Raw genomic sequence first — 16,780 nt, 5'->3', positions numbered from 1 at the left:
AATTTAACATAGAAATTTCCTTCACTGAGGAGAGCTGTTCTTGACTTTTCTACTGAGGAACTAGTTTTCATTGAAATAAGAAGTTGAAAATTCAGATAGTATATATGAATAATGTAATTTGCTCCCATTGTCTTTTTGAGACAGATGGTGCAAAGGCTCTTTGTTGTCTGTATTTCCCTGCCATACATGCTATAGAAAAAGAGAGAACAGCTCTCAGCATTTCCAGAAAAACCCATGACTGTATGTGTCCTTGCCTCTCACACAATGTGTCTTGTAAAGCATAACAAGGATGATTTGTATTTAGTAGTGATGTATGAGTTGTCCAGTTTTTTGGGGGGTAAAAAGTAGTTAACAAGCAGTTTTGGTTTAAAATACAAATATCTGCCAAGGAATGTGGAAATCTTCCTGGAATGCAAAAATTACCCCTCCTGTGACTTCAAAAATTTTGGAGCTTTGAGGCAAGAATATGGGAAAAGGAAGAACAGTTCATTACTCAAATATGTATATGTAACAAGACAGAACAAACAACAACAATGTAATATATGGTAGGGATAATTCATGCTATTAATGTATGGTATAAAATATTGTGAAATCCAAACCATGTCTTTTGACCACCCTGGCCGGGAGCAGCTGTCTTATTTAGATTCAACTAGTTCCCCGACACAAGTTAAGATAACGATTGACGCCTTAACATAAGAATAGAAGCTTCCAGAACGATGATAGCTGGTTTCCCGAGTTGTCAGGAGCCACCCAAGAGCAATTATCGCCCTGCTGATTGCATCTATCAAGATAGTCAGCGGCCAATAAATGATACATCTGAATACATGGCTCGTCCAAAGCTGATTGACATCGATGGCATACCTGAACTCAGCTTTTGTCCATCTCTGCACATGGAAAGAAACATCGATGCATGTGAAGAGACACAAAGGAAATTTGGTCATCTTTTCCTCGGGCAGAATAAACTGTATAAAACCTTGCCATAGGAAACAGTGAGCATGAACGGGGGAGACTCTGACACTTGGGAGGTCAGATCCGTGTTCACCTGGCGCTGATCCCGAGCTCGACACTGTGTCTTTGGCTGTGGTGGTTTCGAAGACCAAACTTCTGTCTCGCAGACAAATTAATAAATCTTTGCTAAATTTTTGATAATTTTGGCTCACTATTCGATCATTTATAACAACAGTGATTTTTAAAAAAACTAATAACAGACTTTTTCTGCCCGTTAAGCTGTTTCCCCTTTGGTGTAGTTACAACCACAACAGGGGGTGATGGTGACTCGGGTGAGGCAGAGAAGTTTCAGTATCTCCGTTGTGGCTTCAGGGGCACTCTGATGCAAGAAGGGGACCTCCCTGGTGGTGATACTAGCAGCTCAGGTGAGAGAGAGGGAAAGGAAAAGGAAAATTACTCTGCCAGGCACACATGCGAGTGGTGATCAGTCTTTGGCGTTGCTAATTGGAGCTGATACATGCTGGGAAGGAAGGCAAGGATTTATCATGATGTTGCACTACCATACAGAGAGGAGGTCTAGCGAGGGCAGCTCTGGCTTCAAGCATCTCAGCACGCAGTGGCTTTGGGGAGGGGGTGGAAAGGAATGACTCCCCCAGGTACCCACAGGGGCTGTGCTTGTCTCTCTCGGTGCTGGTTGCTGGTGAAGTCTCAGTCAATGGGGCAGCCAGAACTCTTTCTCTCTTGCAAGCAATGGGCTTACAAGCAGGTGGCAGGCAGAGCTCCATGGCAATGTTTAAACCACTGTGCAGGAGAAGTCCTAGGTGAAAAAAAACCCCACGTGACTGTCTCTGACTGTCTCTGCTCTGAGCTGGGAAATGACTACTCTCACCCAGCTAAAAACTCCAAATCCCTGTTGCCTTCCCCAAAACTATTTCAACAGTATATCACGATGCTTGGCTATTCCTTTTGTTTCTTAATCACTGTCTGTTTACCTAGAAAGCTACCCTCAGCATCTCCCTGATAACAAGCGGGAAGAAATTCACTTGAGAAAATCTAACCCACAGAAGTTCATAATGAATATTTCATGTGAAGCATCTGGGGGTTTGGCAGGGCCAGAACATGATGAGTAAAACAAGCCATGCAAGGTGTCATGCCAATCCCTGCCAATCCAAGGGATGGATTTTTTCATGCAAAACTATGTGCACATTTGATGACCCGGCACCTGAACAAGCTCAGTGTTGGGGCTTGGCAGGGTGTTATGTTGGAGAGGAGACTGATATTCTTGGATCCACCACATGACTACTCTAAATCCACTTGAAAGCTTTAAATCCTTTGGGAAAAATTGATGGAAAGCACTAAATTAAGGCTGCATTCCCTGTTTGTTTGACAGATGAAATATGATCAGTGAGGCCACCATACAATATGTTTAATAAGATAAGTACAAGAGAAAACAATACAACTTCCAATTCTAAAAAGTTTTTTTTCTAATTGCTATGTAGGTGGTCTTTGAGGCCTTGCACAATCTGGAGCCTCGTGGGTATGTTGTCGGATGGATCATTGCAATCAGTTTGTTGGTGGGAATTCTCATCTTCCTGTTGCTGGCTGTGCTCTTATGGAAGGTAAGATAACAGATGCAGCATAAAACCAAAGCTAGTCCCAGGGAAGAAAAGCGTAAATTTATCGTTGTATTTAACATCAATTTTCTTTAGGAACTGAATAATTGTCTACTCCATTACAGAAGTCCTTAGTAAAACCAATTTAATAAACAAGCTTTTGTGAGGGACATGCAAGGACTAATGACATAAAGAAGAAGTGAAAAAGTGGGGTTTTTTAGAGCCTGGTTATTAAAAGTTGAAACCTCCAATAACCATTTCAGGACAATGGAAGGTCTCTCATAGAAATCTGCTGTTATATTACACTTAGATACTTTGCATTTCTATGTTTTTATGATGACTGAGGTTCACTGATTTGAACAGAATTTCCTGAAAATCAGGTCAACTTTGCCTGACCAGCAAAGAGTACATGTCTTGGAAAAACTATCTGGTACTTTCCAAGAGATAGATGCCTTTGGGAGAGGACTATACAGCAATATATTTTTCAGATCCCTCAGACAAAGAGTTCCAGATCAGTAAAATGCCTTAACAGAGCAAGAAGCATCTGGACCTGTTAAAAGACAGCCTTCATACCGTCTTTGATAAAGTGCAGCTCTTTTACCCAAGCACTGTTACAGTATAAAACTGGGCTAATGCTAACACTTGACAGCAGCCGGGTGTGGTAAATATGAAGGGTAAGGAACTTCAAGTGTTTTCATTTTTCAGTTCCCTGTTACCAATCCATAAATTCAAAAGACCACAGTCAAGGTTAGGGACTTTCTTTGGGAGAAGTAAATATCAAATGCACACATGGGAACAAGTCCAGCATTATTTTGATTCCCATGGCAGAAATCCAGGACCCTGACTTGCACTGTTTAGTAGCATATGTGCTGCAGGCTCAACTAGCCAGCTGTGCTGGGACAGAAGGCCACAACCCCAATGTGCTGGACCTATTGCTGCTGGTTGTGAAGCTATAAAATGGATTTAGAAACCTAAAACTGGCCATGTGATTCTTATTTTAAATTATGCAGATGTGTGTATAGTTGGGTTACAGATAATATAATATAATATAATATAATATAATACATAAATTTTATATGGGTTATAGATTTAAAGTACTTTTATAATTAGTTTTGAAGATTTCTAAGTACTTACTAGCCATGTTCATTTGGAAAACAATGTCTGACCACAGTCTAGAATGTCTCATAACTTCTGTTTCTCTGGCATTTGGGAAATACTTCTGTTTTCTGTGTAATAGAGAAATAGTCAAAGGAAAAAAAGCCCATGCAATTAAGATAGAAGAATAATCATGAGAATGAAAAAATGTAGGATTGAAAGAGGTCCAGGGCTTATGTCTCAATGACACACAGTTTTGATAAAGGATATATTGCTGCTGATACCTATATGACTGATTTCATATTTTCATTTCCTGTCATAAAAAGACATGAAATAAACTGTTTGAAAATGTGCAAGATAAGAGAAATATCACCCTGTGAGTCTTCAGGTAAAATTTGTACAAGTTCAGTTCTTGATCTCCACTACAGTTAAATACAGTTCTTTGCTTCCTGGGTTAATCTTGATACTTCAAGCTCTTTTAAATTTTATAGGGATCATTTAGTACATGTGAAGAAACTGCCATTTTGTTGCATGAAAGCTTTGAGAGAAATGCCAAGTAACAGCAGCAAATAGCTATAACTGGGGTTACATAGCTGGTTTTGCATGCATATGTGCTGAGGAAAAGGAATTTGAGGTCCCTTGCCCAGAGTCAGAGATGACAGTTGGGCTTTGCCAGATGAGCTCCAGTACTTCATCCACAGATTTGCATGATTACTAAAGGATCCAATAATTTAAGGTTTCATTTTAGATAAAAGTGATTGAAACTCTGAACTGGTAGTATCAGCCAGTATTTTAATTTATCTTAGTTTGATACATAAATATATATAAGTAATATTTCACACTCAGTAGTTACTGTATTTATTAAAATTATGGTAATATTGAAGTTGATATAAAACTGACATGGGAAAGTGTGTTGGGGACACAAACAGGAAGGGACTGCTAGGGTACATTCCTTGAACTTTTATTGCAGCTTTAGCCTCATTACATGGTTGAGACAATAGGAAGATGGCAAAAGTTCACATACAGCCAGAGTACAGCCAAAGATTTCTTTGTTACAGGACATTTGAAAAACTTTCTAGCCAATGGTGTATTGCTAAAGCTTACAGACCATTGTTCTAGCCAATTACTAAAAGAACATGTACACCTGCTTCATACAACGCTTGCTTGTCTCCTTTCTATTAACAATACACAATAGACCATTATTAAGCTTAAAACCTTCTACTATCTTACTAGCATATTTTCCTGCAGTCTTAAGGTGCATCTTAGCCAAGCCTAAAACTCAAGCTGTTGTTTAATGTCCTTGCTTGCTATACCATTGTAACATTTTCCACTTTCAGGCTTTGCAGCTGAAGCTAGTTCTAATTTTCCTTGCTCTTTCTGTTTCTAAGGCCTACATTTCTAGCTTTCTGAAAATCTTCTTCCCTTTACTATTTCCCACATTTCCCCCCTTCAGTACAACCAAAAAGAAACCTTCTTAACTTTGTCATTTATGGACTACCTTGCATTACATAGCTCTACTACACTACATATGTCTTTTTGCTTGTTTGAGTCACTTCTCTTGCTTGAGGTGTTGCTATTTTATACTACAGTCATTTTAATGTTGTAAAATATTTGGTCTGTTCAAAGGATATAAATCGAATCTGGTAGTGGTTACTATTTACTGTTCTAATAAGTCTCATCCATTCTAAGGTCTTAATTCAAAGCATTTCATCTATGTCTGTGCTTACATCCACATCTCTGTATGATCTTGGGAACTTTCTGTGATCCTATTTCTTACATCTCTCTCTTGTATGATAAAAATTCCTTTGATAGTTTTGTCTATCATTTGTCGTACACACCAAAGTATACAAAGTACTACTACTAGTTTCATCACTTAAACATCCAACACATACAAACCTATTTTACAAAGTTCCCCTAACCAAGGTGCAAAGCTCCATCCTTTGAACAAATTGTCTAACCATGATCTACCATCTTCTTTGATTTAGGCTGTTATAACTTTCAGCTTTTGTATGCTTTTGTGGATGGATTTAGAATGGTCAGACAAATTTATACAACAAAATCCTTCAAAATCTTCACAACCATGTCTATGTGCCAGTAAAAGAAAATCAGTTGTTGCTCTGTTTGGAAGGGTAGCATGTCTAACACTGATGACATGATTGCAATGGATGTGGCATTGGTTTGTTTGCTCAGCCAACATCCAACTCAATCTAACTATTTCAGTGTCATGGCAGAAGCAAGTTGGGGTAGAAGAAAACCTGCTGAAACTCTTTCCGCAGCTTTCCAGGGCCTAAAATCACTGTTACAATTTTCTCCATGTTGATGGGAAATTTTTTTCCTCTATGTTTTTTCTTAATGACTCTATTAGCACTAGTTGCCAGCACAGTAAGTTGTCCAATACTGCTTGGAATGCCTTCAAGTCGTGATGGAATACCTTGCCAAGCTCTATCTCCACAAATGAACCAATATCCTTTTGTAATTGTTGTGGATATTGATCAACCCCAGAAAGTCCACCTGAACTATCTGAGTAATTAGACTAAAAACTCACGTTTCCGTAAGCAGGGTAATTGGCAGTGACATTGTATTTTGGAGGATCATTCACTAATTGCTATCTGAAAATGTAAGACATAAATCTATTGTTAAGGAACTAAGAATCTCCAATTCTTGGGGCTCAGAAAGTGCTTTGGGAAGTTCTTTGGTCCAAATGTCCCAGTCAGGCACAGGATTGCTCCGGTAGGCAAACTCATCTGATTTATTATTAAGTTGCTTTTTGGTCAAGGGATCATAATATATGGGTATCAGCCAATCTTTTACCGGCACACTGACTAGACAAGTTGAAAAAGGCTTTTCTGGGTTCGAATTGGACAGACATGGTGTCTGAGCCTGCCTTGGCTAAGGTCACCCAAACATTTGTTTTCGGCTGTTCCACAGGCAAATCTTCACTGCAAGAAGCAAGCAAAGCTAGCCAGCACCCGTGTAACACTCAATTTCACTCCATATCTTTTGTGAGCTATTTTTTGGCAAAAGATTTCCCCATATATTTCAACTCACAAATTCTGCTTTCATTCCTTCCCAAAGTTGCCTGGGGACTAATCAACTGTGTTAAAAATGAGGTAATTTCACCTTTAAAAATCCAATGAGGGGACTCACTTTCTCTTATTCTGTAACATAACACAATGGAAACCACACTTTCGCCAAAAGAGCTCTGTGAAACCAACAATTCACACACTTATCATTGACATAAAATCAAGGTTTGCAGGTTCCACAGATATGCCAGGCATGACCCATAGTGTCTCTTTTTGGCTCACATCTGCATACTTGTTTCTCTGCTCTTGGACTCGTCAGCGCTTTCTCATGTGTGATATGGTTTGATATTCTTTGCCAGAACCCACTTAGGTCCTGTACCTGTAGAGACACAAGCATACCTATTACCCCAAGTTATTAGTTGGAATTCAATTTGTCCTGTCTCAGGGCTCCTAATTAAAACAAGGGGAATTTCTTTCAGTTTCACCTGTGTGATTTGAAAAATGCCTAAAAATTTGTGGATCAGGTTCTGCAAAAGAGCTGTTCAAAAAGTTAAAAACATATAAAACTTTGCTTAATCTCATCCTGTGGCGTTGCATTTACTGCTTCCTTCTGTTAATCTAGAATGCGTTTTATTGTGTGATGCATCTTTTCAATAATTATTTGACCTGTGGGGGAGTGAGGAATACTAAAGGTGTGACAAACACCTTAATCTATTAAAAATGTGACCCCTTTTTGGGATATATATGCAGGGCAGTAGTCTGTTTTTACTTCTTGGGGCACACTTAGTGAAGCAAATGCTTGTGAAAAACGTTAACAGGCATGATTACTTGTTTCTCTTGTGTAGACAGAAGCGAAGACTGCACCTGATGTTTTCCACCATGTGTCATCCATCCTGACATATGGGCATTTTTAAATTTCTTAAAGGAAGGGTACTTAGTGATGCCTGTTTGCCATAATTGTAGGCTTTGTAAACCTAGTCGGTTGACAGTTCCTGTAGAAACAGGGGGTGGCACAAGCTGACAATCAGGGTAAGTACTAATGATAGCTTTAGCTTGACTTTTGGAGATATGAAACGTCTGCACAAGTTCTTTAGCATTTTGGGGAAAAAAGGCATGACTTAGCTTTGCTTGTTTAAAAATATTTGATAAAGTGTTTGAAACAGCCATTGTCAGTTTATCTGCTCTTACATTTCTTCCTGCTATAAATCTTGGAAGCAAGGAATGAGCTCTAATGTAAGAAACAAAATATCGGTGGATTCTGTAAAATTGTAAAATTCTATAAAGACATGAAAGACAACGATATAGGGTATCATTACTAACATCCTTTAAAACTGGTCCTTCTATTCTTTTAACTACATTAGTAAGATCAGCAGAATTTGTAATCAAATTAAAAGGTTGTAGAAAGAGCTGAAAAGCCTTAACTTCTGCAGCTAGTTCAGCAATCTGAGGAGACCCTTCTACTGTTTGAATGTCTGATTCTCATGTTTTAGTTGTTTGATTTAGCTATACTATCACTGATTTATGTATGTTCTTTGACTCATCAGTGAAGAGAGTTATAGTACTTAAAGGGTCTTCACTTAGCATGGGTTTTTCTCTAAAACTCAATTTTGCTTGCAACAATTTCTGGGCTGGATAATGAATAGAAAAAATACCTGAAAAATTTAACAATGCATTTTGCAAATCATCTGAGTTTTGCTATGTAATACCAATTGTACTATACCGTTGTAACTTTTTCTACTTTCAGATTTTGCAGCTGCATCTAGTTCTAAGTTTCTCTGCTCTTTCTGTTTCTAAGGCCTACATTTCCAGCTTTCTGAAATCTTCTTATGTTTACTATTTCCCACAGTAAAGTTGCAGTCCTACGGAGGAATCTTAATTGTCTGATTGTAAATATTTTTTAGACAAAATTCACCAAGTAGATCCTACAGTCATTCCTTAATTTTGTGTGTGAAGAAGTAAAAAAAAAATCCCAACTTTATATTAGAATTTAGTTTTTAAATGTGGAATGAAAGAACAGATTTTAATTAAATAGCAATTTGGATATCTTAGAACTGCCAGTAAGAATGAGAATTTAGCCAAGTTTAAGGACTAGATTATAAAATAAATTATACTTTTATTAAGAAGTTAATTAGAGCTAAACTGTGGTGCTGGAAGGCAGCTGTTTACACAAAAAAAAGAGCAGGAGCTGGAGCAAACTCATTGTAACAGAACTGAACACTGGCAGCAGTACAGAGTGTGCTGGTAGTGCCCATGTCTCAGCCCTAGGTGGAAAGTACGCTCTTGCTGTGTGCACAACTACACCTCAAAAGAGGACAAACCCACAAACATGCTGATGTTTTGCAAATGGAGTAGACAGTTCCTTAAAGCTACAGAAGAATACTAGAATACATGTAAATATTTCACATTACACACTGCTAGAATTAATAGCATTAGCAGGAGTGAGATCTCAAGGACATTCCAGTACAAAATTCTGTTTTTAAACAGAATAAGTTTACTGTGCATCATACTAAGATGAGGATAGTAATTATTTCATTATTTGTAGATCTAAAATTGCACAGTTTAGGGGGTTCTTGTCAATGGAAGTGATGTTAAATGTTTGGTTATTTCACTTCAAATAAAAGCTTATTTATTTATATGCAAGATCACAGCCATGTTTATACACATATAAAAAGCTTTTTAGCATGAACTTGATCAGTTTTTGAGTTGCTTTATTTCTATATTTATTTTCATATTTCATGTAGATGTTGGGCTTTCTCTGGTTTAAAGTGCCTACAGATTCAGAGAGGGTGAGCAGCTTTTCCCTGACTTCCACAAGATGCCATGCATAAGGCAGACTGGCAAGGATTGCCCCATTTTTGCCTATTTTGTTGGACAGCCCAACTTGTGGCTTTTTCTGTCTTGTTCATCTACTGGATAACTTTGTGCAGGCATCTGTGGGGACATGCTCTCATACTTGCCAGATTCTCTGCAGCATAGCTCTCTCTCCCCACTCATGCCTCACCTGTGGTTGTCTATTTGCAGGAAGGAGCAGGAGGAGCTCTCATACTGTTGCCCACAGCAATATATTTTGCTTTTTTATGTGGAGATTGGCCCATACCTCTTTGGTGGCCTGCTGATACTTGTGGAAAGTGGAGCAGGGCAGGAAGTTGCTTTCCTTCAGGCCAGTTACGCACATGCTAAATAGGCCTGTGGTTTCACAAGCACTGGCAACAATTCAGGAGGGAAAGGCAGTGATGGCTAGTTTATTTTGGCAAGTGCTGTCCCAAACATGCTTCCCTCAGGTGTCAGGATTGAAGCAATGTGTCAGGACAAAGTCTCCTTCGGGTAAAATGTATTTATGCACATCTAGACCAGGTATACACCATGCAAAGGCACAACTGAAGTGTGATATAACACAATAAATATTCTATTAATGACAGTAGTGCTTTACAGTGTTTTGGATTGAAATTCCTATATTTGAACTGGCTTGAGTTGTGAAGTGAATTATGTCATCCATATCATTTTAGATTAAGTGCACTGAAAACACAAAATGTTATCAAAGAGGGAATGTGTAAGTGAGCACTAGGCTAGACGTTTGGGCAGCTGAGTGATCCATGGAGCCAGCTGTGGAAGTGATATTCAAAACAAAGATTTTATATTCATTTATATTCACTGCAGCAACATTACTTTGTTTCTCTGTGGTATGTTTAACACAGGAAATAGACATTTATCAAAACTTATTTATTTGACATTAAGCATGTCTCTGAGCTGAGCCTGTCCCTATGGTATCCAAGCTCTGACTTGTCTAAAATGAGGTTTCTAGCATTGCTTTCTGGATTCCTGGGTCAAAAAATTGATCTCTGGATGTCTCATGTAATAAGAACCTCTACTTTGTGGATTTTTGAGATTGTGGAGAGAAGGACAAGGAGACTAACACCCACGTATGGGGGGGGGGGGGGGGTTTGCCTAGCCAGAGGATTCTTGCTCTTCAGTGTGTGCTACACAGTACATTTTTGCCTTTTGTCTTAAAATGAGAATTTGAAGACTTGGTTTTAGATTTTAGGAGAAATAACTTGGGACTGTGTGTCTTTGAAAGAACACTTGTATTCCCCTACACAGAGTAGTTGCCATTGCCTCACATATTGTTTCAGCATTCAGAAGATATTTGAAGCTAACCAAGACTAAAGCTAACTTTAAATTCATCTATATAGTAAAATCAAAAAAGTTTTCCCCTTTTTGGAAGGAGAGCCTTTCTCTTACTTAGGGCTTCAAACATTAAGTCTTTTTAAATAGTCCAAAACATAAAGCCCATCATATTCCAGTGAAATAAAAAAATAAATACTTCTAAATGCTGCACCTAATCTTTCCCAGTGATTGCTCTGTATTATGTTACAAGCCCCAAAACATTTTCTGTCCCTTTCATTTACAGCTCAGGTGGCAGTATCTAACTAGTGTTTCCTGAGCAGTCATCACACCAACCCCCTTTCCTAGTAGTCAGGTTTTGGAGTAGCAGCTCTGCAATGAAATAAAACTGATTAAAAAAAAAACCACAAAAAAACCCCAACACTACAGTTTCCACCCGAGGTGCATAGGGAAATACCATTATGGCACAAAACCTCTTTGGATTTCAGTGTAGGGGAGCAGTGCGACTGTTATACACACATACACAAACACACACACACACACTCACACAGACAGAGATATATACATAATCATAAAATCAAGGTAAAAAAGACCTCCAAAAACATTGAGTCTAACCTTTGACCAATCACCACCTTGTCAACTAGACCAATGGCAGTAAGTGCTACGTCCAGTCATTTCTTGAACACCACCAGAGATAGTAACTCTACTGCTTCCCTGGGCAGCCTATTCCAATGCTTAACCACCATTTCAGTGAAGAAATTCTTCCTCATGCCCAACCGGAATCTCTCCTGGCACAGCTTGAGGCCATTTCCTCTTGTCCTGTCACTAGCTGCCAGAGTGATGTAGTTGACTCCCTCCTTGCTATAGCCTACTTTCAGGTAGTAGTAGAGATCAGTAAGGTCTCCCCTGACCCTTCTTTTTTCCAGGCTGAAAAACCTACCTCTATCTGCTACTCATTATGTTATTTATTCCATAGACCCTTCAGTTTCATTGTCCCTGCTCATGACTTTTGCTAGCATCTCAATGTCTTTCTTGAAGTGAATGGCTAAAAACTGAACACAGTACTTGAGGCTCAGCCTCACCAATGCTGAGTACAGGGGAACAATCATTGCCCTGGTCCCGCTGACCACACTATTGCTGATACAGGCCAGGATGTCATTTGCCTTCTTGGCCACCTGGGCACACTGCTGGCTGACGTTCAGATGGCTGTTGACCAGAACTCCCAGGTCCTTTTCCACCAGGCAGCTTTCCAGTCGCTCTGTCCCCATACTGTAATGATACATGGGGTTATTGTGACCAAAGTATACATTAATATATATGTGTACATATACACATATATATGCATACACTTATATATGTGTGTAGATATATTCCTATCTTTATTTTTCTCTCTCTCCTCCCACTCTATTTATATATAATCTTTCCAGTAAGAGTACATTTCAATTGAAGAAAAGTCCCCCAGCTGGACTATATGACTTTGAAGCTTTATGACTTTGAATGTTGTTTTAAGAGGTGGGGACAGAGAAACCTATTGAAACCGAGTGGCATTTCATATCTGTGGTGAAAGTTGTTGTGTTTATTCTGAATTCACATGCTCCTTCCTTTCTGCACATATAATTCCAAGAATAAACCGTTATGTACTATGGTAAAGCCAAAAATGAAGAATCATAATCGTTCAGATAAACAAGGCAGTCAGATCAACTTGCTGTGAAAGCACTTACTAGGCACTACTGGTGGGAATGATGTATTTCACAGCTGTGCTTGTTTGAAAGCAAATCAGCAAAGGAATTAACTCCACACAAATATTCTGTGAGAGATTCCAAATCAGAATACAATTTAATAGGAAAATTACAATAAAGGCAGAAAATTACAATAAAGTACAGAAACACTGTCTTTAACTGACAGAGTCAGAATACGACCTGATACCCTGTTGGTCAGGGTGGTGGTAGCAGTCCAATTAAATGGTGTCTGCAGTACCACTGGAGTGATGGATGTTGTCTTGTTGAAACGGTGATCCTGTAGAAAAGGTCTGGTCCTTCTCTGGAGGTCCAGTGGTGGTTATTGAGAAGTCCTGTCCTCTTGGAATCCAGTGGTGGTCTTTTGTGGTATTCCAAGCCTCAGATTATATCCAGAAATGCTTGGTTCCTCCCCCAGGCCGGGTTATCTCACAATGGATTGATGTTATTCTGTGAGTCATGCTGAGAGACCTTGATGGCCCATGAGCAGAGATGGTCCCCCAGGGTGGCTCCTGCTTCCCCAGAGGGAGTTATCAGGGCTAAGTCACGGAGAAGATAAAGAACATTGCTCCACCCATTTTAACAGCTTATATCAATGGGAGTAGAATACTTTTGGTATATTTGGTATACATCTTACATTGTAACCCAAGAGAACAGATCACAAAGATCTTCTCTGTAGAGATGTAGAGGGATGCACCAGTTGCCTTGGAATTTAAGAAGTCTATATTTCTTCTAATTTCTTTCTTGTTTTTTTCATCTTTGTAATCTCTCCTTTATTTAAATACATGTCAACACTATCTTTTCAAACTTACTAAAGTCCTGCTCACCTTTTTCCTTGAATTTTTGAGGTTGTCTCATTCACAAAAATATGATCTCTGTTTTTAGCAACCTAATAGCCCATACCTGTCCTGTCTGTCCATAAAATCTGCAAATAGTGACTTTGTTTGGGTTCTTTGAAATTCCTCTTTCTGTAGTCCTTGAAGCATTGCATTCTCTATGGTTTTGTGATAAACTTTTTAACTTTATTGCTTTTGTTACACATTTATCTAGTCTCTTTAAGTAAGTTGTTACTTGCTATCTCACATGTAGGCTTCTCAGGGTACTACTTTTTTGATACAGACTTTAAGTTCAGTAGACCTAGAATAAGTTTTTCAATATTATCCTTTTACAAATATTAAAAATGCAATCAGGTGATAATTAACTTCTGTGATTCAACACCAAACCTGTATTACCCCCAAACATGGATAGATCTTAATTTTGTATGGTGTCTAGGAAGCCTTGAGGAGGAAATGGGACAATGGAAGTCGTTGGCTGTCTGTACAAAAAATGAAGTTTTCACCAGGCAGAAGCTGAGTGGATCATTTAAAGTCTCCTTATTTTCTTAAAGAACAATCAAAACTTGTTTTATTTTTTCCTTTTCCTGAACCAAAGCAAACACCACAAAATTTTTGTAGACTCTTGGTTTGTGGAGACCAAAAAAGGGTATTCTTGCAACAGTGCCTCAAACTTTGGGTTTTCTACAGCCAATTACTCCACTAAAAGCTGTGTTTTTTGAATTCTGACTGGATGTTGCAGAAAGATTGAGTTTGGTCATCTTTTTTTGTTCTTGCACAAGTAAATGGTTAATGCTGCTGTTGTAGCCAAAACACTGCCTTCACCACTGAGTTTGCTGGCTGCCATTTAATACTTGTTCTCTACCCTCAAAAGAAAGATTGGCAACATTTCAGTGGTGGCATGTGTCCAGTATTTGTCAAATGCCTTTGTTATCTTTCTTGATAAAATGAGCTATGCAAATGTGCAAGAATAGTGTTGTGACTGAGTGTTCTCTGTGGTCTCAGTGTCCTCCAAATGAGAGCTGTGCATGCCAGAGTACTTTGAGAACATCACAGCCATTGTAGCTGTGTTGCTCTTATCCTGGAACGAGGCAGACAAATGTAATCCGCTGGCAAGAGAGAGGTAGAGTTGTAGTTTAGAATGTGTTTTAGAAAAGACAAAAGATAGCCATCATTTTCAGGAGTCTAAACCAGAAAAACAACGAACGTGTATGCTGAAAAATTGCAAATAAGTACCTAAGGTTCCAAGATTTCCTACTACCAGAACACAATATGTATATTTATTGGAAGTCATTAGCATCTGTCAGACCCAAATGCCAATAATAGAGCAAATGTGATTTGCCTAGTCTGAATTCTGTCTTTGGTGTTACAATGGGCAATGCTGTATTATAACTTACACCAGACAGAGCCATTTCCTTCTGCTTTGGCTAATCCATGAAGGTGACTTATTCTGATAATTGTGAACATGGTACAACTTTTATTCAAATCTTTTTCACCTATCAAATACATCAAAGTATGATTGTAAAGCTACTTTTTATTGATTACAGTTTAGTCTCTAGTTTTCAAACAAAGCAAAAAATATGTCAATAATGTTTCTTTCTTCTCTTTGGAGAGGAAATGGAAAATATGGATTGAGATATGTCTTAAATTAATTGTGTTTACAGCAATGATATTTTTAGTTACTGTCCTATTCCCTGTTGAGATTTTAGAAGACAATTTTATCTGGACGTATCTGTAGTAGACATTGTGTTCTTTCTCAGTTTTGAGAGTGATAATCAGAGATGAACATTTGTTGACGGCTGTGTTCATTCTATCTTTAAAATAAACTATACAGTAAAATGTTGCAGTAAGTAAAATTTTTTAAACTATATGGAAATGTTTGTATGTTTAAATGTTGGCCAATTTTTTAAATTATACTTATAAGTATATTGGTAGCATCTGTCTCGCAAGATACTGTACAATAGTTACTATGCTGCAAGATGCGAGACGTTTGTATTTTCATTAAACTCAGGTTACCCTAACTCAGCACTGAAAGATTTTTATGAGTCCAGTCACTGGAATTCTCTTAATTTTTGAAGTACTGTAAATACTAAGTCTTTAACGAAAGATACTATGTATGCACAAATGAAAGCCTAGATGAATAAGTCTTGTCTGAAGCAATCTGGATGGTACCTACATGGTAAAGATATTCCAAGGGTAAATAACAGACCTAACATTTCTATTCACCACATTACTGAGTAGCTCCATTGAAGCCAACTGAACAGCTCCTGGGAGAAAAGTTGCACAAGAATTGCTTAGGGGAAAAATTATTGATGAATGGGGTGACACTCTGGCATCAGTGACAATGGCAAGGCATGTTGTATTAAAAGAAACCAATGTATTAAATTAGATTGTCTGTACTGGTGTTCCTCTCTGTGTGCAGTTAACTGTTTTGCATACCTAAACACATCTTTTGCATGCATGCTGCTAGTCTGAATTATGCATCTACTTTGAGGTACTGTCCTGGATTGACTATATTGACTCAATCATCTTGTTCTCTTTATGCTGCATAATAAGTTTTGCACCTTTAAGACTTGTTCCAGAGAGTGTAGGGGGGAGAGAAGAAGCGTGCCGTTTGTTTTCAGACACTGCACTCACTCCTCCACATTCCTGCTCCTGACTGTGCTGTCTGCGGATGGACAGACAGTGGGACAGAGCTCTCCTTTGCTTTTAGTTAGTTTAGCTAGCTGAGGCAAAGAAGTTCCCTGGACTGTGATTTTTTTTCTTTTCCTTTGGATCTCTTTAAACCTGCTCTGGACTGAACACCAGAAGAGCACCGGCAGCTTGCATCTGTGGCCCGCCGGGCCGGGCCTGGGCCACGGCATTTCCAGTGCCAGAGGGACTGATAAGAGACTGAGTGAGCTGAGCCGCAACCCGGGGAGGGGACTTTTCGAGTTTTCATCTCTTTTGGAGCAGCAAGGGGTTTTAGTGATTAATATTATCTAGGTTTTATTGTTTGATAAACAGGTTTTTTCCACTTTTCTCCAAGGAGGTATTTTCTCCTGGACCGGTTGGGGGGTGGGGTCATTTGGATCTGCTTTCCTAGAGGAGCCCCTTTGGGGGTTCTCTCCCAAATTTGTCTTGAACCAGGACAAGTACCTAGCCTTAGTGACTGTTTTTTGATATTTGGTCTTTCAGATAGATATAGGGCATTTTGTTAAAATAGTAGTTTATTTAATGATCCCTTTGTGGTATTCACATGCCCTCTGAACAGAGAGAAGCTGTGAGAAAAGCAGAGAAAAGAATGATTAAAACAATTCTTATCTTATTTGCTGCTCCTGTGTTTGTGCTCATGTGGAATGTGGTCTGGAGATTGTTTACCCAAGGTGATTGCTTGATTGGATTCTGGTGGAATTGTTTATGTTAATTAA

At 38.7% G+C, this 16,780-nt stretch overlaps 1 protein-coding gene across 1 annotated transcript in view; it reads left to right on the top strand.

Annotated features, from left to right (window-relative positions):
- Positions 1 to 16,780, top strand: part of ITGA9 (integrin subunit alpha 9) — a 236,743-nt gene that overhangs the window by 203,192 nt on the left and 16,771 nt on the right. Inside the window, exon 27 of the mRNA XM_066557605.1 lies at positions 2,448 to 2,567. Within this exon, the coding sequence (XP_066413702.1) occupies positions 2,448 to 2,567 (120 nt within the window). The remainder of the gene's footprint in view (positions 1 to 2,447; positions 2,568 to 16,780) is intronic.

The sequence above is a fragment of the Molothrus aeneus genome, chromosome 1 (genome assembly GCF_037042795.1).
Source record: "Molothrus aeneus isolate 106 chromosome 1, BPBGC_Maene_1.0, whole genome shotgun sequence".
Classification (NCBI taxonomy): Eukaryota; Metazoa; Chordata; class Aves; order Passeriformes; family Icteridae; genus Molothrus; species Molothrus aeneus.
This window is presented reverse-complemented; position numbering and strand designations above follow the sequence as displayed.